The 25,647-nt window shown below is 36.6% G+C and overlaps 1 protein-coding gene and 1 pseudogene across 1 annotated transcript; both read right to left on the bottom strand.

Annotated features, from left to right (window-relative positions):
- Positions 1-268: 268 nt before the first annotated feature.
- LOC122970077 lies at positions 269-8,666 on the bottom strand (annotated as a pseudogene).
- A 5,705-nt stretch (positions 8,667-14,371) lies between these two features.
- Positions 14,372-15,763, bottom strand: LOC122968992 (GTPase IMAP family member 4-like). The gene is made up of 2 exons (XM_044334554.1): positions 15,724-15,763; positions 14,372-15,470 (listed from the first exon to the last, which is right to left on the bottom strand). Coding segments are annotated over exons 1-2 (549 nt in total). The 5' UTR covers positions 15,725-15,763; the 3' UTR covers positions 14,372-14,922.
- Positions 15,764-25,647: the final 9,884 nt, after the last annotated feature.

Below are 25,647 nucleotides of genomic sequence, written 5' to 3'. Positions count from 1 at the left end.
CCTCTCCTGGTACTACACCTTCATACACGCATGTAATTTTCATGCCTAGTCAAGGCAAAATGTGACTGACATGGTATTACACAAACCTGAGACAGATTATCAACAATCAGTTATCAATGAACAATTGACAGAAATAGTCCTTACAGTTATACTGATTCCTATTTGTTCAGATTTAATTTAAATTGATATCACTTACCAATGAAACTGTTACTGCTTCTTTCTCCGTGAACATAAATGAAAGTACAACCTCTCCACACTGATAAAAACCTCACCTGATACGACCTCCTCCAAGGAGAGTGGGCAGGACGCTGAACAGGTATGACACAGATTGGTAGATGTTTAACCAGTAACACGGTGCTAATTTTGTCCTATCCTCTTGCAAACCCTGAGATTAATCCATCGACCCCTTGTGGGGGTCCTGACCCCCAGGTTGGGAACCACTGCCCTGGGCTAGTTGTGGACATGCATGTGTGTGTGTGTGTATGTATGTGTGTGTAACAAGTATTCCTCACATTGTGGGGATTCACCTCTCTTTTGGGGACAAAAAGTAAGTCCACATAATGTAATTCATTAATTTTAAGGTGAAGACTTGGTTTAAAGTTAAGCCAGTGGTTAGAGTTAGTTAATGTAATGGCCTCTGAAGTGATGGAACCAAGACTGTGTGTGTGTGTGTGTGTGTGTGTGTGTGTGTGTGTGTGTGTGTGTGTGTGTGTGTGTGCATAAACTGAAGTGTGTATTTAGGTTTGCTGAACATTCTCTGAATAAAAGTATTTCTACACAATGCTTCATAACTGTTTGTATTCCCAGCTGTGACAGAATAAGAAAGATTAATAAAGAAAGTTGTAGCAATAATCTTGTTGGTTAATCTTTATAGTTTGAGTTTTATTTCCTTGTTCACCTTTGGTCTGGTGCTCAGTGTCTGTAACAGACCAACTTATCTGCTGATCCACTGATAAATGGGTGAATTTTGATTCTGTGTCAGTTCAAATTACAACAATCCTCATTCCAAAAATACATTAACAGTTTATCAAATAGTATACTTTAGAGAGTCCTAAAAAACACAGGCAGCAACATAAAAACAAGTAATACAGACAGACCTCTCTTTAGTCAATATAAAATAATAAAACCATGAATAAAACTACAGTTAAACAGAAAATAAACATACAACCTTAATACATTGGACTGAGAAATAGTGGCTGTTTGTGGCATTAAAACCTTCATTGACATCCCACTGAATACGTTTCTGATCTGCTGCTTCATTATGAACCATCCAGACCTCTCAGGTGGTCTGGATCAGGTCTGCTTTCTGTCTTCAGAGTAAAAACTAAACATGGAGAAGCAGCGTTCAGTTTTTATGCTCCACATACCTGGAACAAACTCCCAGAAAACTGCAGGTCAGCTGCAACTCTCAGTTCTTTTAGCAGCTGAAGACTTTTCTGTTTTCCTTTTATTCAACCAAATTTGAGGGTTAATATTTTACACTGCACTGTAACTTTTAGTCTCTTGTTTTATCTTTCTTATTCTATTTAAGCTTCTTTTTATTTCCAAACTTAACACTTTTTAGTTGTTTTTATGTCTTTTTACTTGTGTTGCTTTTATATTCTGTTTTGATGCCTTTTATGCTCTATGTAAAGCACATTGAATTGCCTTGTTGTTGAAATGTGCTATACAAATAAACCTGCCTTACATCACTGACTGGCAGATAGATGATGATGAACAGACTTCCTGCAGCAAAACTTCAAACTTGCCCAGAGAAACCAGTGACTGTAATTTAAACCCATTTAGTGGAGATTCAAAGTATAAGAAGCAACATACAGAAAAGCTCTTTTACCAAACTCTGTTTGAATGTTTGGTACAGTCAACAAAAAGATGCTATTTAAAGTTTGTTGGCATAGTTCAGACCAAACTTTTAAACAAATTGTGCATAAAATATATCATCTACCCTCTGAGCAACTATGATCATGATTGGACTGGAGAAAGTGTTCCAGAGACATGGCTCCCTATTGGGAAAGATTCAGAAAGAACACTTTATCATACAATATAGATGGGTTTGTAAGAGGCGCTGACAATCGTGTCCAATTTCATTCACTACTTTCTTCCCCTTAAAAAACAGGCCTCTCCCCCATCATGATGGTTTGGGAATGCTGTGGAAAGTTTTCCTCAGAGAAAATGTCTTATCATCCAGGATTTCAAAATTTGAACAGAGCAGTTTAAATGTACCATGAAAATGGAAATGTATTTAAGGATCAACTTCAGACTAGTCTTGCGATACCAGACTATCAGAGATCTCCCTGCCTGCAGATCATCTATGGATTTCTGAATGCATGGTAGTTGCTCAAACAGTGGAGAGTACAGCTGCTGACAAACGTACACCCCTTACATGTTGTCAAGGACACACCTTACTGGAAATAATGCTCTGCACCCATTCTCCTCTGTAGTGAACTTCAAGTCACTGTCCCAATATGAAAGGCTGCCCTAAAGACTTTGGATTGGTTCTGCAATGCAGGTTTCTTTTTAAATTCTCTAATTGTTTCTACCAACAAAAGCTTGGAGATTGTCCTCAGTCTCTAGTTGAGCAAACCATTTAGAGACTGACTTGAGTCTACTGCCAGACATATTTTAAGACAGATAAAAATACTCTGTATGAAATAGTAATTTCATCACTTCCATTGAAAGCACATTTGAAGGGGATCTTTTAATATCCAGTATGAACAAGAGGAATGATTACAGCGAGGAAAACCTCTTTCACTGTTCACGTGGACACCTAACGGTGGTTTAAGACACACTTAAAAATTGTGAACCTGTCCTTTAATGTCCTCAGGCCTAAATGGTCCGTGACAAGGTCAAGTCAAAGCAAAGTCAATTTATTTATAGAGCATATTTAAAAAAAACAAATGTTGACCAAAGTGCTTTACAGAGACTGAGAATGACAATCAAATAAAAACACAGACAGAAGTTTGAGGGTCAAGGGGAAAATAAATAAAAATGTGGATAAAATCTCAAAAACACAACAGCACTGCAGAGAGAACACATAAATAGAATATAAATATAAACCAATAAAAACAGATGACCAGTCATGTCTTCATGACTATCAAAAGGAGAGCTCCACCTGCTGGACACAACAGTGTAAAACACACAAGACAGGTTCAGTGGATCATAGAGGATCCCACCTATATTAAACCATCCACTGATTATACAGCAGGTGGACAAAATAACAAGAACACAAGCTACAAGGCGACAGCAGCTACAAGCTTTGTGAAGCTCATAATGTTATTAATGTGTGACGCTGCCAGAGCTGCTGATTCAGCTCAGGGGTCATTTTGGAGGCTGCAGTTTGTAGTTTTGTTCTGTGTCTTTCAGTCAGTGTTGGTGAGGACCTGCAGGGGTCGTGGTTGATAGTTTTCCTGTGATTGGACCAACATGTGTCCTCATGATAGATGAGACTTTTCCCTCTGTCACATCATATTCTTTAACAGTGTCTGAGACTAATGCAGTTCAGACAGTAGCTATCTAACTTTGTGTTGATTTCTAAACATTTGCACACAAAAAATAAAATAAAATAAAGTTGACCTCCATTAAAACACATTCTGATAAACTTGCACTTGACCTGATTTTGTGGCCACCTTCATAATTCTGATTTACAAAGGTGGACAAAAGCAAAATATGGAAACAGGACTTGTGTCTAGTGACTAAATCACAGGTGTAAAAAGGGAAAAGCCATTAAGAGTTCTCAGGAAGATATCAAAGGTCACATGAGCCAAACAGTTAAACATATGTGTTCACAGTAGATACAACACAGACTGAAAGACAATTAACGTCAGAAGTACCAACCTGATAACACCTCTGACAGGGAGCTCCATAAAACAAACTGAGGAAACACCTTGTTCAGGTTAATGATTTCCACTCTTAATGAACTGGTAAATAGTCTAGTTTTTTTTTTTTTTTTTAATTGCGATTTTAATCAAACGCACTTTTCACTTTGCTTGTCACTCACACACTGATTGCAGTGAGAAACCATGCAGGGTGCTGATTAGTTCAGCGTATTGCTCAAGGACATTTATAAACAGGACCTGGGAATCAAACCACCCACCTCTATGATTAATGGATGACTCGTTCTGCCTGCTAAGCTGCCTGTTGGCTAAGTGAGTGATGGAGTGAGTTAGTGAGTCAGTTAGTGTCATGTACACACAGGAGCTCAGCCCAAATGAACTCACAAGACACCAAAATATAGTTGTAGTGGTGAAACACTGTCAAACATAGACAAGAACAAACTGACATTACAAACAGAGAACTTTGTCTTCTATTCTGTGATTTACACATAAAATCAGCCACACAAAAGATTTCCTTCCTGAAACACGGCTCATTTCTTACAGTCATTCATCCAGAAAAAGTCATCAGAAATTAAAGACATTTTACTAAACAGTGTAGCCCTTAAATCATTAAACAATGAGCAATAAAACAAAATGGACTTCGTCTTCAGTCTCACCTCGGAGATCTCTGACTTTTGGATAAATTCTGCTTCACATAAGGCTCCACGCTGTTATTCATCAGACAATATGTCCATAATGTAAGTTTGAACCAAACATCAACACACCATCTTTCTTTGTACATTAGTAACAGTTTGCACTGGGCATCCTGAATATTACGCTGTAATCTGTTATGGAAAATATAAAGGGAATCATCAAAACTTCACCTGACAACTTGAGGGGTGTTTATACAAAATGTCCCAACTAAATTTCTTTTTAGTGAGCTGTTGTTCAGGCATATTTGCAAGTCTGTGTCAAATTCGAATAATCTCACATTCATGTCTGACATTTGGTGGCTTCCATCCCATCTCATATATATATATATACATACTGACCCCTTTGCCTATCAAAAAAGGCCACAACAGTTGCTGATTGATTTATTTTGATGCAAAGATGACAAACTTTCCACTGTTTCCAGTACAAATGTGATTTATTACTTACAATCTGTAAGACAAACATAGTACATCCACTTTTTCTGTAATAAGTCTATTTCCATAATACAGACAAAAGAAAACATAATATTCATTTACAACCATTACCACACTGTCAATAGCTGTTTGCTTCTCCCAGGTCAGCAATACCTGTGTCAAGTAATTATATTAACCTCCGTGTAATTGAAAGTGGAACCACTCCCCCAAGTGGTGGAAGTTTTAGCAAACAAAAGTTTAACAAAAAATGGGTCTTACATATACAAAACACATAATTGTTCATTTGCTGCAAATTTCACAAACTCCCCATAGCATTAAAATATAATGATTAATGATTAATGATTTTTTTACAATAATTGTAAAAAACTTGACTTTTGTGGTAGCTGGATATTGTAAATGCCTTTGCATTGGCACACCAGTTAAAGTATGAGGACTAGGACCAGGGATGAGAGCTGTTCAACAGTTTATTGTCTTGTCCACAGGTTTACAATGAATAGTTGACTGGCAGATGATGATGATGATGATGATGATGATGATGATGATGATGATTTAAAGGTTTAAGAATGCATCTGATGCACAGTCAACAGGAGAAGGAAGCTAATACGCACAGCTCACCATGCTGCAGCAGACAATGGGAAGAGACTGAGCCAGGCCTCTTATCAGTTCAGGTGTGGCTTGTAGATGGTGTCCCGCCCACCTAGGTCTGGGCAGGAAGGAGTATTTTCTACACTAATAATTCCCCAGTTTATTGAATTACCCAGAGATGATCTGAGAGTGCACCAATGTGGGACTGTGTTGAGAGAAGAAAATCAAGAAAAAGGAATATAATTTGATTCCTAAATTTTTTATCAGTCAGATAAAATGTAGAGTGGGAGCCGGTGTAATTTTAGGAGATTAGGGCAACTAACAATTATTTTCATTATCGATTAATCTGTTGATTGTTTTCTAGATTAATTGATTAGATGTTTGTTCTACAAAATGTCTGGAAATGGTGAAAAATGTTGATCACTGTCTCCCAAAGCCCAAGATAATATTCACATTTAAGAAGCTGGAATTAGAGAATTTGGACATTTTTTTCTTTAAGTGTAACTCCAAACAATTTAAGGATTATCAAAATACTTGGTGATTAATTTAATAGTTGGCAACTAATCAATTCACTGATTAATCATTGCAGCTCTATATAAATTTACTACATTTATGATTTTTCAGATAATAGAGTGAGAGATGGTGTAACTTTATAGGATAAAAAGAGAGCAGAGGAATTAACTCTTTCTTAAAAGTGCTATTTAAGCACATAAATATTTAAACTCTAAATCCAGACAATATATAAAATGAAGCTTCTCAAGTTACGTAAAATAAAGCTAAAGAATCTCATTCTTTGGAATGAGGTTAGGCCTTGGTGCCAGCTGCTAGCATCACGTTTTCATTTATAGTGGTTCTGCCCACTAATCACAGGATGTTACATTTGTTTTTGTTCTCATCATGTTTTATCTTCATATCTTCCAGTTCTTGTCTCAGTTTTTTTATTTGTTTTTCCAATTTTAGATTACTTTGTTCCCCATGTTTAGCTCTCTGTTCCATTTCAGATATTTTTGCTTCTAGTTTTTTTTCTATCTGTTGCATTTCGTCATGTTTTCTTTTGTTGATCCTCTGTCCCTGTATCTGTTCCTTTGCCATTTCTAACATCTCAGTTTTGTAGCAGCTGCTGCTATTTTTCTTCACCATGTTCTCAATCTTGGTCAGCAGCTCTCTGACCTGTGTGCGGTTTGTCTGATCTTTGTTGTTGAAGACCTGGTATCTGCCTCCACACTCATTTATTAGCTGTTTGACAAAGTCATCACAGTCTTCAATGTAACTCTCAAATGACTGATCATTCAGTTCTTCTCCTCTGGTGAAGATGATGATGATGAAATCTCTGGACCCTTCACCAAAAACCCTCTTGATCAGCTCCACAGAGTCTTTTTCTTCTTGTGTAAAGCTCCCGATCTGCAGCACCAACAAGAACACATGAGGTCCAGGAGCCACCATGCTGATGCCTTTTAGAAGCTCCTGTTGAACTTCATCATCAGAGAGAGTCGTATCAAACAAGTCGGGGGTTTTGACCACAACAGCTGGCCGGCCATCTATCTCTCCTGTTGCCTGCTCGCAAGACTTGGTCGCTGCTTTGGGCTAATTTTTGGTTTTAAATTATTTTTGCCTAAAATTGTGTTTCCAGTCACACTCTTCCCACTGCCAGTCTTCCCTTTCAGCACCATCCTGAGACTCTCTCTGCTCTGATTTTCATCATCACTTCTCTGTGTCACATTCTGCAGTTCAGTCTTAAGTCTTGTGTTGGTGTTCTCCTGCTCTACAAGCTTCTCAATCTGAGCCTTGGTGAACATGTCCTTTGTGAAGCATCTGGATCCTTCATCTCTCATCTTCTCCACAATATCCAACATCTCAGAGATCTGCTGCTTGTTCTTGATGTTGAGAACAACATGTCTTCCTCCACAGCTCTGAATGAGCTCCTGAATGTCTCTGTTCTTTCTTACAAAGTCATCAACAGCTGGAACTGTAGGATCTGACTCCACAGTGAACAGAATCATGGTGAAGTCATTGACTTGAGGGCTGAATGTGTTCTGGATGGTCTTTATCTCTCCCTTGTCTTTGTCAGTGAGGGGATCCACAGGTAGGACCAGGATGAAGGCATGGACGCCCTCAGGATCACAGAGGGAGATACACCTGAATGATTCCTCCATCACTGCCTCCTGGGGTTTTCCATACAAGGCAGGCAGCTCCACCAGGGAAACCCGACGTCCACACACCTCTCCCTGATGTTTAACACACTCTGATGAGTTGGAAACTGAATGAAGCTCTGTCTGACCTAAAATGGCCTTGACTGCTGATGTCTTCTCTGCTTCTCTCCTCCCACACAGAACCAGGTTTAAAACTGGTTTGAATTCAGATGGAGACTTACGTGATGAAACAACCTCCTGAGACACTGAAATAAAAACACTAAATTAGAAAAGCCAACTGTTAGTAGCTTTAATCCGAGCAACAATACACCAAGCATCATTTTACATGACTGAGATCAGTCAGAAAAATGGCATGTCTACTCTTTAAGGCTTGAGTCTTGTAGCCACTCAAACTTTCAAAATTTGCATACTGTCCTTTGATATTGTAAATCATAAAATAAATCAAATATGATTCCTTATTTTTTCATGAAATTGGCGTAATTAAGTCAATCTTATAACTGTGCATCTATCTTTTGAAAAATATTATAAAACATAAGAGCAGCTCCATCTCAGTTTAATTTTACTCACAGGAAGGTGGTAATCTCATGCTGCTGTGGACCCTCGGGAGTTCTGTCACTTTGCTATCTGTAAGAGCACAAAACCATAACAGCATATTATTCTCTTTTTCACATTTATAAAATTTGCATTATTATGTTGGTAACAATACCCCTTTTGCAAAGAAGACTGGAGTGTGCTGGAGTGATTACGGTGATTATATAAAAGTTTTAAAAATTTTCTTTTCCATTCCCTTTTCTTATGTCCCTCTCTCTATTAAATCTCAAAATTAATCTCTCTTCTTCCTTTACATTTAGGATGCAACACAATCAATTTCAGCTTTTGGCAAGAAATTGTGAAGTGCTCTAGTTATTATTGTCATTCTGTCTTCTGCATGGCCTAACTACTCACACACGCTTACAGCTGGAAGCCTGTTTGCCCATGTAGGCTATTACTTTTCTTATTTATAGTATATTTCAGCAGTTTATATGAAGTCGGACACTCTTGTACTTGTACATTGGCCTACTGACCCCATTAAAACTTTAAAACATTCAGCAAACTTTGAATATTCAAAGTTGTGTTCTGTGTTGTGATTTGTACTCTTGGAGCAATTAAAGTCCAAAGTGAGGGCTTTTACTCAAGTTTTCAGATCTTTCACGTGTGTAATATCATATATTAAAAGATAGGGCAGTAATTTTTTTAGACCAAAGGGAAAAAAAATCACACCTCAGTTCCACAGTTTTAATTCTCTAAGTGTAACATATGCTTCTTGCATATTACATTAAATACATAATTTGTGCTTTAAAAGGTCACTATATTTAATAGCAAAATCTTGTAACATAGAATATAATTTTGTCATTAACTTTACCTTTATTTAATAGTTGTAAGGTGTACATATTTGTGTTATTTTCATATTTACATGCTGTTATCTTATATTTCATATTTAATACCTGGCTCTACAGTATCCAAGGTAATGATGCAGCTATAAAGCCCATCACTGGGGAACAAGTCAGACCGGGCTTGTATCCCCCAGGTGAGTGTGTGACTGTTAAATGGAAACCTGTAAATATTAATGTATAGCTTATCTGAGATAGACTTTATTACTAATTATAACTATATTGACATTCAGAGTGATTATCTATGTGTACTGATTCATCTGTATCAATAGTGTCTTTTATGTAATTTGTAATATAGAAAGTCTTTGATCCTGGTCAAGGTTGCTGACTGTGTGTCTTTGTTGGAGTCAACTACTAACTGTCAGCTGTTAGTCCATCATCATCATCACAACACAATGCAGAGACTGTAGTCTGTCACTGTTATCAGTAATGTAAAGAGACTTAACGAGTCATTATAAACTGTGAGGTTAATATAGTCCCCGTTACACAAGCGCATACCATAAAATATGTCTGGTGATCAGGGGCATCGCTAGGTTTATTTCAATCTTCTTTAGCCCCCCCAAAATAAATGTACATTATTAGTTTAAATCATCAGTAGTTTGATCTCATTCGTTTTTCATTAAAGTCAATCGAATTGTGCCACTGTGTCTCCAAATCCACTATATACCTAGATGGCTGGACACTAGGACCCGGGAGAGGCTGCTGGTGCTCTAATCCAGCGTTTCCATTGGCTGTGCTGCTCACTCAGAGCCCACAGTAGAGACTGTAACGGAGGTCAGAAACCACTGAAGTTGTGACAGAGTGAAGATACCAAGCTGTAATATGAACTTGTGGCAAATGATGGTCAATGTAGTGAGTTATCAAGTTGTTACTTATTTGTTTCTTGCTTAACATTAGCTAACTTTAGGTTTAAGTGAAGAAAAGACAAAAGGATAGGCTATATAACACTAACATTATACAGTGGAAACCACTTATATGATCACAGTTGCAGTGATCAACCTCTTATATGGATCAAAAAGCTCAGGACAGAATCATTCCTATACAAATGCTGTTTAAATAATTAACTTATAGTAATCAATAGTCCACTTACAGTGTTCATTTTGGGTCTTTTCATACATGAAAACATGGGGAGAAAAATAAAATTACGGTAACTCTATTTTTATTTTTACAGCTACAGTAAATAGCAAAGCTGCCATTTCATTACTTTTTTATTGGTGTAATAAATATACAAATGTCAATTAGATGATAATCTGAATGAGAAATAAAGAAAAAGAAAAAAAAAATTAATTTGACTCAGACAGACGTGTCTGATGGAGCAGGTCTGATGGAGGTTAGTGATCAAAAAGAAAGCGAGTGGGAGTTGTTTAAGCTTTCAGTTAAAACTAATACTGAATTGTATGACATAGGCCTATTACTCGGAATACTATAATAGGAATAAACTAGCCTAATGATTTTATGACATTTTTAGTTTTAGAGGTTCACACATCAAACATCAGTCTGTGTATCAATAACATACTTAGAACCTGCAACAAATATAAGAGAGAGGAGGCAGCATTCCTTGACTTCAATGCCTTTGCTTGATCTGTGCCTGTTGTAAGTGGATGGAAAGCATTTAAGTCATAGGAGATCTGTGCCTAATACAAACTATCAAGAGATAGATCTATTGTGTTGATTTTACACTTATTGCTACTCTAAAAATTCATGACAAACTTTTTGGGGCCCTTTAACCCCCCCCCCCCCCCCCCCCCCCCCCCTCCTCTTTCTGTAAAGGCTTAGCCCCCGTAACCATAAATCTCTAGTGATGCCCCTGCTGGTGATGTATTTAGGTATTGCTGCTGTGCATTATCTCACACTCACTATAGACTTGAATATGAAAAGTAGAAATATGATGTAATAAAAATGCAAATTGAACAGAAGTATCTTAGTAATATTCAATTTTTACTAATGTTGATTTTTTTTTGTTTGAGTGTTGACTGTTACAAACTAATTTTTGAGACCGTAGCTGACTTTGGTGTTGTAGTTGTGGACTAATATTAAAAATGTGTTTCTGAAACCATTTTTCTGCACAAACCACAGTTATAAAGCCACCATAGAATCTAATCTGACACAGTCTTAATAACAATTATAACACTGCACAATTATAATTATATAACATTTTACAGGTTATTTGATTTCATGTAGACTATTTTTCTACAAATCATCATAGTTAATTAAATCTCCATCTACAACATGATTCGTGTGTCATTGCATCAATTAAGACATCAACTATTAACATCAGTTGGTCACATCTAACCAATAACATGATGACACACCTTCATTCTCAGTCCCATCATGTTGCATCTGTCTTTCTAAATATGTTTTCTCCTTCTCTGCCTTTAGTGCTTTCAGGGTGTCACCTCCCCATCACCGTCCAGTCTCTGCAGATTCATCAGTGCATCACTTCATCAATCTCATCAGTCTCATCAGTCTCAGCAGGAGTCATCAGCCACCATCAGTATCTGGTCTCCATGAGATTTTTTATCTTGCTGCTGCTCAGGACTGATGTCCCTTGATTCAAAATCTCCCTGTAGAGTCTAAGAGCCAAAGACTTGTGACAACTCTTCAATCATCAATATCATCCGTATAATAAACAATTATTTTTGCTTCATTCATTCAGAAATATAGTCTGGTGCGTGTGTGTGTGTGTGTGTGTGTGTGTGTGTGTGTGTGTGTGTGTGTGTGTGTGCATAAACACAAGTGTGTATCTGGGTTTGCTGAACATTCTCTGAGTAAAAGTATTTCTACACAATGCTTCATTACTGTTTGTATTCCCATCAGTGACATAATTAGAATAATTAATAAAGAAAGTTGTAGCAATAATCTTGCTGATTAATCTTTACAGTGAGTTTTATTTCCTTGTTCATCTTTAGTCTGGTGCTCAGCTTCTGTAACAGACCAGCTTATCGTCTGATCCACTGATAAATGGGTGAATTTTGTTTCCGCGTCAGCTCAAATCAAATAGTATACTTTAAATATTTTATTTTATTTAATCTTTATTTGCAGGAAACCCTCATTGAGATTAAAAATCTTGTGAGAGTGTCCCAACCAACACTGACAGAAACAAGTTTCAGACAAACACCATGAAAACAAATAATACAGACTGACCTCTTGTTAGTCAATATAAAATAATAAAACCATGAATAAAAACTACAATAAAAGAGAAAATAAAAATACAACTTTAATAAATTGGACTGAGAAACAGTGTCTGTTTATGGCATTAAAAACCTCATTGACATCACTGACTGGTAGATAGATGATGATGAACAGAGTTCCTGCAGCAAAGCTTCAAACCTGCCCAGAGAAACCAGTGACTGTAATTTAAACCCATTTAGTGGAGATTCAAAGTATCAGGAGCAACATACAGAAAAGTTCTTTTAACAAACTCTGTTTTAAATTTTGGTCTGAACTATGACAACAAACTTTAAATAGCATCTTACTTTGACAGCACCAAGCAAACAAACACTGTGTTTAAATAAATTGTGCATAAAATATATGATCTACCCTCTGAGCAACTATGATCATGATTGGACTGGAGAAAGTGTTCCAGAGACGTGGCTCCTTTATTGGGCTCTATTTTCATGGATCCAGCAGCGCTGTGACTCACAGTCAAGTTTCAGGCCCTGCCCAATGTGATAGAGGGTGAGCCAAATACACACTTGTATACAGGGTGGGATCAGAAAGAATACTTTATCATACAATACAGATGGGTATGTCAGAGGCAGCGACAATCATGTTCTCATTCACTACTTTTATCCCCTTTAAACACAGTCCTCTCCCCATCATGACGGTTTGGGAATGCTGTGGAAAGTTTTCCTCAGAGAAAATGTTTTATTGTCGATTTCAAAATTTGAACACAGCAGTTTAAATGTACCATGAACATGAAACCGTATTTAAAGATCCCCTCCAGATGTTTTAACACAGTGGTTCTCAACCTTTTTGGTGTCAAGGACCCCCAGATTGATACACATCAGGCCACGGACCCATATTTGAAAAGATGTAGGATCCCTGTCTGATAACTTTACTGAATAGTTTATGACCTCGTAGGCTGCTTACTACTTAAGAGGGACTAAGTCTTGCTCGCTTCATCCTTGTTCTTGTTTTCTTTCATCTAGATTAGTATAGACTGTATACATATGTTTGTATATTTACTTGATAATTAAAACTCTCATGCTGTTGTTCTTTCTTGTGCTTTTTTTGGTGTTTTGCCTTACATGGTGTTTATTTAATTAATTATGTGCAGAACACTGGAGTGGCAGAAGTTAGTTCTGCCTCTAGGTCTACTATATATTATAGGTAGGAACCAAAAAATAACCCAAATGGTGCCAAAGTAGTATCCCTGGATGTATAATAAGAGCTGGATAGGGCGCCGCCACTCAGCCTTGCAGCCATTTTTTCCCAGTGGTCACTTGTGGTATTGCAGCGAAAAATCCCCCTGCAGCCCAAAAAGCATTTTCCCCATAGACCACCATATTAAAAGAGACATCTGTAAAACTGTTGACAGGACACATCGAACTGCAAACAACATTAATTATGACTCTGTCTATAATGAACTTTTGACCCATGGAGGTTTTATATTTGTAAAACTTTCCTAGAGCCGAGAAAAGTGATTTAAAAATCTGTGATGTCATCACAATGTAAAGTCTATGGACCGAGTGGGAACTCACGGACCAAGAGGAGAAACACTACTGCGTATATTCAGTGGGCCGCACAAAATGGAAGTAAACCTGGAAGCTAGAAACTTTTTTTGGCGTATGCGCCAGCCAAGCAATTCCTATAAGACTGAATGGGCACCATTTTTAGTTCAGTATCCAGCTCTTATAATACATCCATGGTAGAAACTTAACTGACTATGTGAGGGAGTTGCAATACAGGTTATGTCACGACTTTAGCTGGCATCTTCACCATAGTAACGGTGGCTGAGGATCATGGGTAGGCTAATGTAGCCGCTATCATCTAAAACTGACAAAAAAACTTGATTTCTCAGAATCGAAGGAGAAATAATTAAAGTAAATGGCCATAACCTTTCATTTCTTGAGTTATCAAGGACAACTTTGTGTTTTGTGTTGAGAAATGTTAGATAGAGGTAAAGATATTAAAATTGACAGTGAGGAACATATTCATACACAGCTACCCACCAGGCTGGTAATATTAAAATAAAGAAATAAAAATAAGGATCAAATCTCATGATTAAATGTTGAGTAATGTAGCAGTTATAGTCAAAAAATGAATAACAAATGAGAAAAAACAATACAGCCTCTGGGCCCCTGTGTCCCAACTGACAGAAAAAAGTGCGAAAGGTACAAAACCAACTTCAAATTAAAATACATTAATTTGAAAATCATGCTGACTGTCAAGAAAAAAATGGAAAAATCATGTCCATGTACATGAATATTTACATTAAATTTCATGACTATTTCATGAATTGCTGTGAGACTGGGTTGCATATATACACACTATGTTCCTCTTTACATCTTGACAGGCTCAAAGAACATTTTGAATAAACAAGAAAATCTTTAAATCCTTCCTTTACTGACTCTCTCTTTTACCTTTATGTTCTGTAGCTAAGATATGTGCACATTATCAGACTGCTCAGAGATACTGACAGTCAAACTTATACAGCAACTTATACAATTTGGCTACCACTTTCTGATGAATGAAATGATTTTATTCTTGAGTTGGACATTTGGAGTAAAAAGTAAAGCATTTTAAATTTATCTTTTACTTAAGTCCAACTAACTGAAATCCACTTTTAGCAGTTTAATAACTACAGGTTCAGATGTTCTCCGTTGTTCTCTCTCACAATCTGACCTAACCGTGTTAACAGCTCTGCAAGCTCAAGGTTTTTCCTCCACAGGAATCTGTTCTTGCTCATTCTGATCAGGTCTTTTAAGGGTGGGTGTTGCCTGTATTCTTCCATAAAACCTGGACTCTCCTCTCTAGGTGTTGATATCAGTATCAGTGAATGATCAAATGGTCGACCACCAAAGTTCTTCAAGACTCTGTGCATCCTCAGTTTGTGTTCCTCAGTGAAGTCTTCAGGCTGTAAAACCAGCAGGAACACATGAGGTCCAGGATCAGAGAGACTCACACAGTTTTCTACATGTTGTCTTAGTTTGTCTTCAGGGATGTTTGGACGCAGCAGATCTGGGGTGTTGATGAGAACTATTTCTTTCTCCTTCAACTGTCCTCTGACTCTCAGACAGCAATCTGGTTCTTCCTCAGTGCTGAACTCAGTCTTTCCCAGTATGAAGTTCCCCACTGAACTCCTCTCAGACCAGCTGTTCCCCAGCAGAACAACCCTCAGCTCAGACACTGAGAAGAAAAGTAATTAGAAAATAAACTCAGTGTTGATCACATCCAAACTGATTATATTAAAAGTGGATTCACAACTAGATTCTTTACAGTAAGCTTAAGAAAATCTCTCTTAAAATTGTATATTTACCAGTGAGCTTAAAAATATGAAATGAAATAAAATGTGAGTTTGTACCTACCAGCTACAAAACACTATAATTTTAAATGTTAATATACACAAGAATAATGTCTGTCTCAGTTCAGTTCTACTCACTGTTAGGTGGCAGTAATTCAAAGCTGCGTCTAAGGTGCTCTGACACATCTGAAACAGAAGAGATACAGAAAATTAACAACTACAAGCCTGAATTCACACTCATAAGCTCCCTACACAGAATGTGAATGAATATATCTAAAGATCTTTCAAATATATTTCTTTAAAGAATAAATACATGCTATGTGGTTCTGTGACATAAACTTTAGACTTTGTGTTGCAGATGGACATAGAAACAAGAATAATCTAACTGTATCTGATCAATTAAACAGATACAGAACACAGCAGTACTTTTTGTAAAATACAAAACATTGTAATTTAATGTGTTAATATACACAAGAGTAATTCTGTGTCAGTCCAGTTTACTCACCAGAGGGTCTCGAAGGACCTGGCACTGCAGAGATACAGAAAATGCAGAAAGTCATTCATTCAGTCACATGTAATCAGTAATAATTCTGCTCATGACAACGACCATTCAAACGTCTCATGATTGTTGGTGTCCACAAGCAGCATTAACATTTTCACAGCCTCAATAGACTGATACAAGTATTATCTACTCTGCCTGAACTGAGTCCATTATACTTGTATCTGTATCAGTATCTGAAGGCCACACCTCAGTACCTGTGATGTCTGGACTCATTTAAACATAAATACAAGGAGAAGAAGAGAAACTTGACTCCTTCAGAGCAAAGTTGTGATTCTTTTTTGATTAATTCATCAGATATTTTGTGGTAGATAAATGCAGAGAAGTATCATCAGTTGCGGTATTTTATTCTTGGCATGAATATTTATATTCATTTCATAAATGAAAGTTTAGGGCATGGAAACAAGAATAATTTTACTGTATCTGATCAATTAAATAGATACAGAACACAGCTGTACTTTTTGTAAAATAAAAACACTGTAATTTAATGTGTTAATATACACAAGAGTAATTCTGTCTCAGTCCAGTTTACTCACCAGAGGGTCTCGGGGGATATGCTTCTGTAGAGATACAGAAAATGTATAAAATCATTCATTCAGTCACATGTAATCAGTAATAATTCTGTTCATGACAACGACCATTCAAACGTCTCATGATTGTTGGTGTCCACAAGCAGCATTAACATTTTCACAGCCTCAATAGACTGATACAAGTATTATCTACTCTGCCTGAACTGAGTCCATTATACTTGTATCTGTATCAGTATCTGAAGGCCACACCTCAGTACCTGTGATGTCTGGACTCATTTAAACATAAATACAAGGAGAAGAAGAGAAACTCGACTCCTTCAGAACAAAGTTGTGATTCTTTTTTGATTAATTCATCAGATATTTTGTGGTAGATAAATGCAGAGAAGTATCATCAGTTGCGGTATTTTATTCTTGGCATGAATATTTATATTCATTTCATAAATGAAAGTTTAGGGCATGGAAACAAGAATCATTTTACTGTATCTGAACAATTAAATAGATACAGAACACAGTTTTTGTAAAATATGTCTAGAGCTGAGAGATGCAACAGGATATGTGATCAGAAAAAGTCAAATCAAAGATTGACTATTCTGTGTCCAAAATATCTTCACTCAGGCAATTTATTGTAACTAAAGTTTCAGAGAACTGGCTCGCTCAAAATTTCATCACCATTTGAAAACTGTCCTGATATTTGGGTATTTGGATGATGAGTTGATTGCATTGGTGTAACATGTTGATTTTAAAGGAAGAAATTCACCAGATGTTAAACAACAATGACTCTACTGCTTTTTTGACTCAGTTTTTAAATGTGGCTGTTTTCTGACCCACCTGTCTCATCTTAACAGAAATACAAAGAAATTAAGATCATTTACTTGCACGACTAAAAACAGCATGTGCCCCTCATGAAATTATGATAGTTATATTAATGACCTCAAACAGAAACCAGAACTAAAAAATTATTTGGGCACAGTTCTTTTATAATGTGTGTAATATGTGGACAGTGTGTTATCCAGACTAAAAGTCTGACTGGACTCACTACATGATGTGGCCCCCATGATGTCACTCTGCTGGAAATATCAGAGACTAACAGGAGACCAACTGCTGGGCTAAAAAGAGAAAAGCACAACATGTTAAATTATCTTGAGTTTTAAGTTGCCTTATGTCAGCTGAAAGCTTCTTTGTGAAAAATTACTGTTTTGTTGTTTACCACACAACAATAATAATAACAGTCTGATTGGACTTACATTTACAGTTAACTGTAAATATGATTTGATTTGTACATGTTATGGTAATACAGAGTTATTGCACAGGGATTGTTTTACACAGATTGTTTGTCATCATCGTTATCTGCATGAGAAATTGAGAAAAAGGAAAAAAAATCGGTTATAATAATTGTCTGCTTATAGTGATCAATTTGATCCGGACAGACGTGATCACTATAAGCGGTTTCCACCGTATCTGCAGAAGCCTCCAGCTACTGGAGAAGTTACATCTGATCTCCCATCTCCACCGATCTCTGAAGTTCAGCCAGATATTTGTTGTCTCTGTGTAACTGATAATATGTCTATGTTGTCATCATCATCATTATTACTGTTGTTGTTTTTGCTGTTGTTCAATGTTACAATTACACATTGTTACTAATTAAATGTAGGTCTTAGTCAAATTAAATAAAGTTTATTTGTACAGTGCTACTTTATATGCAGTAGAATGACACAAAGGACTTGGTGCAGTGGTGTAACAGTCTGGATGTTCTGTATGTTTGAATACAGCTGCAGGTCAGCAACATCTAACATCATATCAAACCCTCCAGCTACCTGCAGTGAAACACAGCCTGCAGCAGGTGAGTTCTGTTCATTTTGTGTTACAGCTGCAGTTATGTAACTAATGTCAATATGGACAAATCCAGACACATTTCTGCTATAATTCTATCAAATATCACAAGCACTTATGGGCATACATAACTCATCCTGTACATCTGGAAGGTCTTGTCCTTTTGTCCACAAATGAATGCTAGAGAGTCTATTTTTATTATAGCAGTACTTTGGCCAAACCTTTCAGCATTTACTAACCCTTCACAATGACAGAAAGCCATGGAAACTGCAGCCTACACACACACATTTAATTTCTTTCATTTTCATTCATTCATTCTTTTTTCCCCATTTTTTCCCTCATTTTTAAGGCAATACCGCCTAAACATTTTTACAAATGAGCTACAACTACACTGAACTATAGGTCTGTTCAATATTATCTATTATTAAATGGTTTCTTACATACTCCCATTATCATGGTAACACTAGCGTGATAAAATATATTGAATCATAAATATCATTTCTATATTAAAAAAAGGGAACATAGCTCACTGAAATACTAATCAATACTACACTGCAACTATCTATATTTATTCAAGTTGTCTACAGGACGCATTAAAGCAGTTGAGTTAAACGTCGTCAGTCATGGAGCTTCACAGCTCAACATGGCTGCATCTCTTCCTGGTTATTATTTGTGTTAACTTCACGGTTGATGTTGATAATCTGATATAAAACAATTCAAACGTTGTAAGAGTCGCACAGACACGTTTTAGAGAAAAAAATATCTGATTAAAGACCGTCTGAAATAATTAAGACTCTTTTATATTAAAATATAGACAATCATTCGTTTCATTGCGGGCCGTTTGGTTTATTTCCGTTTCAAACAATCGAAATAATTTTGAAGTGTTTTCAACCTTAGCTGATGTCTGTCAGACACTAGTTCGCTTCTACCTGTTTCAAAATTATTTCCAGCTCAGTTAGTGAAGTTACTGATATAATAACAAGATGTGGATTAAATCTGATCTGAACAGAATCACCTGATCAATGATCGATTTTCAGTTGTTAAACTAAAGTTTCGTCAAGTTCAGTGATCGGTTCTGTTGATCCACCCGCATCACTGATAGAAAAAGTTTTTACTCTATTTGTTGTTATTGTATAGCTATTAGCTGAATTTACTCACCGGCTGAACTTTTTCTTTCTGCGCCACCCATCCTCCTCACAGATGAACGTGTTCACATAAAAAAATGGGTTATGCTTACTACGTCATTACGTCCGCAATGTGTGGATGAGGACGCTTTGTTCTGTCAAAAGGTAACGAAAGTTGTCAATCACATGGGCAGATTTTCACGGGATCTATTTTTTCTGGAAGTGACATAAAATGATAAAACATTGTTGAGTGCGATGATAAAAACTATAAAAGTCTGGCAAGATATAACAGTTCTGACAGATGTTTGTTCAGACCTGATCTGTGTGATGAATCATTAGGTCTGAGGATGATGATCATGATGATGGTGGAATGAAAATTAGATTTCAGCAGCAGCTGTTCACAGTCTGACCTGCTGACCAGCCTCAGTGTCACTTTACTGTGTAATGTTTCCATGGTCTTTATATCTGTACTGGTATGTTCACACTGGACTTATAGAAAAAAGAATGAATCATTTTAATATAAGGAAAATAACCGATAACACTTTATTTTACAGGTCCCTTAATTTCATATAAATTTACTGTCAATTTTCAGAGTAATTTGCAGGAATTTAACGGTCAATTTTTAGGACAATTTACAGAGAGGGTGGTGCAATTTGGTACAAATTATAGGGAAAGTGTTAAGAAAGTGTTAAGTTGGTAAGTACTCGATTGCTATAGGCTATTTGGGTTCATGTGTAGTTGTTTAGGCCTACTAGAAAAATCCCTAATAAATGAGTCTCTTGATATTCTTAAACTGACAGAAAACATTTAGTTTTCAGTGTGTAGTTTTGTGTGTCAAACGATATGTCAGAATATTAGGTCGTTTCAGTAATTTCCTGAAAGTAGCTGCAGTGTAACTTTTCATTCTGAGGACATTTCTTTGAAAGGGTCAATTGGTAGAATAAGGGGAATGTTCTCATTACAGAGTTTTTAGAAACAACTTGCTTGAACTTGAACTTGAAACAACATGCTCAGATGTAGTTTAACACACAAAACTAAACACTGAAAACTGAGTTTTCTGTCAGTTAAATAATTATTAAGGGTTTTATTTTTTAAGATTTTTTGCAAACTAACAAATATTAACTCGATTATAATGAATCTGTAATTACCAACACCTTTTTATGTTTTTTTTCTTATAAGTTGTACCACATTGCACCACCCCCTCTGTAAAATGTCCTAAAAATGAACTGTTAAATATCTGCAGATTACTCAGAAGATTTATAGGAAATTAATAAAAATCAAAGGACCTGTAAAATAAACCGTTAAAAATAATTTTGGTGATCTTTACTCAGAATGTCACAAAATTCTTTGTGAATATCAAAAGTGAGAGGGGATTTTAAAGCTAATTTAAGTTAATAAGTGAGCAATTATGTTTATTGAACATGCATAACAAGATAAAAATGTGAAGTCTTTGGCGATTAGACCCATCATGATGTCATCATATTTATAAGGTGAGAGTAGAATAGAATATCCCCCGATGGAGTCTAGACACTGATGATGAATATGGGAATATTGAGATCTGGGTGATGAGAAGAAGCAAGGCAAGTTTATTTGTATAGCACATTTCAACAACAAGGCAATTTAAAGTGCGTAAAATAGAGCGTAAAAGGCATCAAGACAGAATATAGAAGCAACACAAGGCAATGTAAAAAGACATTTAAATACAATTAAAAAGTGTTAAATTTGTAAATAAAAATACGCTAAAATAGAATAAAACAGGAGAATGAAAGTTACAGTGCAGTGTCAGATAATAACCCTCAAATTTGGTTTAATTAAAAGCAGTGGCAAACAGAAAAGTCTTCAGCTGTTCAGCTGATTTAAAAGAACTGAGAGTTGCAGCAGACCTGCGGTTTTCTGGGAGTTTGTTCAGATATGTGGAGCATAAAAACTGAACGCTGCTTTTCCATGTTTAGTTTTTACTCTGGGGACAGAAAGCAGACCTGATCCAGACCACCTGAGAGGTCTGGATGGTTCATAATGTAGCAGCAGATCAGAAATGTATTTTGGCCCTAAACCATCCAGTGCTTTATAAACCAACAGCAGCATTTTAAAATAAATTCTTTGACAGACAGGAAGCATGTATGTTTAGATTTGGCCGCAGGTGAAGGAACAACAGACACAACATCCACTGCTGCTACTCTACAGCCTGCAGACACCATCAACTGAAACAGATCCTGAAGTATGTGAGTCCATCAAGGCAGCAGCTATAGATCCTGTCTGATATGATGAGGATGCTGTTAGTTAGCAGAGGCCATATCGGGTCAAATAAGACTCTACATTTCCAAAATGACAGGATGAGAGAAGTTCCCTTCACCAAATCCTTATCTTGCCTAGAGCCGGCCCTGCGTTTCCAACTATGAGTCAGGACAGTTTTTTAAACTTTAACTTACACCACCTGTCAAGTGATCATTTTAATCCAAATCATGATTTTTCCTTAACCCTAAACAAGCGGATTTTGTGCTTAAACCTAACCAGACCTTAACTACAGTGTTGTCACGCCATAAAATCATGGCCCCCTGCTGGTACTACACCTTCATACACGCATGTAATTTTCATGCTTAGTCAAGGCAAAATGTGACTGACATGGTATTACACAATTTGGTGTGATACTGGGGTGGAAAAGCATACATAAAAATACAAAATGGTTAATTGATGACTATAATCTCAACTGAAACTTTGCTGGCAGACTAAAAAAACTGAAAAGATTACTGTCTGGTCTGACTTGGACCAACTACCACAAAACCCAAAGGGCCCAGCATGAGCTAATCTGCACCGGAACAAAACCAGTTACATTACTGGTTCATGATGGATTTAGTAACAGCAGTTCTCAAATTTCTCACATTTAGTTAGAAACTTGAACTTATGGATTTTTACATGGAGGAGAAAGAAGACAAGGTGTTTTAAGAATTTTTCATTTGATAAGTGAGAATTGAGAATCTTCTCAGACAAATTGTTATATCAAGCAGAGTACATTTATATGTCTGGAGGGGATCTTTAATGTTAATGATAATATGTTTAATGTGCTGAATGGCAGTTCATGCAGTTCATGCTGACATCTTAGTCCATTAGGCCAGTGGTTCCAAAACTTTTTAGCTTGTGACCCCATAAAATACAGCAAAGTCTACCTGGGACCCTCATCACACGTTGCACTGTCATCAAAGAGGATTTATTTTATTTTATTTCAATCCTGACCCCCAGGTTGGGAACCACTACCTTGGGCTAGTGGTGGATATGCGTGTGTATGTGTGTGTGAGTGTGTGTGTGTGTGTGTGTGTAACAGGTATTCCTCATTTTGTGGGAACATAAATCTGTTTACACAGTCACACTGTAGGGACTCACCTCTCTTTTGGGGACAAAAAGTAAGTCCTCATAACATAAATTTTAGGGTGAAGACTTGGTTTAAAGTTAAGGTAATAGTTAGAGTTAGTCAATGTAATGTCCTCTGAAGTGATGGAACCAAGACTGTGTGTGTGTGTGTGTGTGTGTGTGTGTGTGTGTGTGTGTGTGTGTGTGTGTGTGTGTGTGTGTGTGTGTGTGTGTGTGTGCATAAACACGTGTGTATCTAGGTTTGCTGAGCATTCTCTGAATAAAAGTATTTCTACACAATGCTTCATTACTGTTTGTAGCAGTGACAGAATTAGAAAGATGAATAAAGAAAGTTGTAGCAATAATCTTGTTGATTAATCTTTATAGTTTGAGTTTTATTTCCTTGTTCACCTTTGGTCTGGTGCTCAGCTTCTGTAACAAACCCACTTATCTGCTGAACTTAACACTGATAAATGGGTGAATCTTGTTTCTGTGTCAACTCAGATTACAAGCAATCAAATAGTATACTTTAAATATTTTATTTTATTTAACCTTTATTTTACCAGGAAAACCTCACTGAGATTAAAAATCTTACAAGACAGTCCTAACACAGGCAGCAACATACGTTTCAGACAAACAACATAATACAGACAGACCTCTTGTTAGTCAATATAAAATAATAAAACCATGAATAAAACTACAATAACCACGAAAATAAAGATACAATCTTAATAAATTAGACTGAGAAACAGTGGCTGTTTGTGGCATTAAAAACCTCATTGACATCACTGACTGGCAGATAGATGATGATGAACAGAGTTCCTGCAGCAAAGCTTCAAACCTGTCCAGAGAAACCAGTGACTGTAATTTAAACCCATTAATGAAGGAGCAACATACAGAAAAGCTCTTTTACCAAACTCTGTTTTAAATTTTGGTACAGTCAATAAAAAAAGGCTATTTAAAGTTTGTTATCATAGTTCAGATCAAACTTTTAAATAAATTGTGCATAAAATATATTATCTACCCTCTGAGCAACTATGATCATGATTGGACTGGAGAAAGTGTTCCAGAGACGTGGCTCCTTTATTGGGCTCTATTTTCATGGATCCAGCAGCGCTGTGATTCACAGTCAAGTTTCCGGCCCTGCCCAATGTGATAGAGGGTGAGCCAAATACACACTTGTATACAGGGTGGTATCAGAAAGAATACTTTATCATACAATACAGATGGGTGTGTAGGAGGCAGCGACAATCATGTTCACTCTCATTCACTACTTTTAACCCCTTTAAACACAGACCTCTCCCCATCATGAAGGTTTGGGAATGCTGTGGAAAGTTTTCCTCAGAGAAAATGTTTTATTGTCCAGGATTTCAAAATTTGAACACAGCAGTTTAAATGTACCATGTAAATGAAAATGTATGTCAAGATCCTCTCCAGACAAGTAAAAATACTCTGCATGAAATAGTAATTTCATCACTTCCATTGAAAGCACATTTGAAGGATCTTTTAATATCCAGTATGAACAGGAGGAATGATTACAGCGAGGAAAACCTCTTTCACTGTTCATGTGGACACCTGACTGCTGTTTTAAGACACACCTAACAATTGTGAACCTTTCCTTTAATGTACTCAGGCCTAAATGTTAATGGTCTGTGACAAAGTCAATTTATTTATAAAGCACATTTAAAAAACATAACAAATGTTGTCTTTACAGAGACTGTGAATCAAATAAAAATACAGACATGAGTTTGAGGCTTGAGGGGAAAATGAATAAAAGTTTAGAATAAACTAAATTTGGATAAAATCCTAAAAACACAACAGCACTGCACAGAGAACACATAAATAGAATATAAATATAAATAAATAAAAAGAGATTATGAACAGTTATGTCTTCATGACTATCAAAAGGATGAAGAAAAGATCTGGGTCTTCAGACGGGCTTTAAAGATATAAATACAGGAGGAAGATCTAACAATAAGAGGCAAACTGTTCCACACTTCAGAGCCACTAAAACAGCCCTGGATGGAAGTGTAGAATGAAGAGCAGTGATTGGTCAGCAGATCTGAGAGGTTGAGGAGCTCGGAGATATAATCTGGTCCCGTTCCATGCAGAGCTTTAAAAACAAATAAAATACACATTTATCACAGTCGTCATAGTAAATAATCTCATTTCAATAATGTTTTAATAATGTGAATCTGTAACCTCTTGCAGTTATAATATCTACTTTATTGACCCATCAGTAATACTGATTTTAATGAATACAATACAGAACAATTACTTGGTTATTTACTTTAAAGTATTTCACACTCTCAGCAATAGAAGCATTAACAGAACATGAGATGAAAACAGTCTATTAGAGTCAAATCCAATCAGATGTGTAGTAGAGAAGCTGTAAAACATACTTCACCTCACTGTTGATGTTAGAGCTCCACCTGCTGGACACAACAGTGTCAAACACACAAGGGAGGTTCAGTGGATCATAAAGGATCCCTCCTACATTAAACCATCCACCCACTGATTATACAGCAGGTGGACAGAATAACAGGAACACACGCCACAAGGCGACAGCAGCTACAAGCTTTGTGAAGCTCATAATGTTATTAATGTGTGACGCTGCCAGAGCTGCTGATTCAGCTCAGGGGTCATTTTGGAGGCTGCAGTTCGTAGTTTTGTT

The sequence above is a fragment of the Thunnus albacares genome, chromosome 2 (genome assembly GCF_914725855.1).
Source record: "Thunnus albacares chromosome 2, fThuAlb1.1, whole genome shotgun sequence".
Taxonomy (NCBI): Eukaryota; Metazoa; Chordata; class Actinopteri; order Scombriformes; family Scombridae; genus Thunnus; species Thunnus albacares.
The sequence above is the reverse complement of the archived record's forward strand: the minus strand, read 5'-3'. Positions and strand labels throughout refer to the sequence as shown.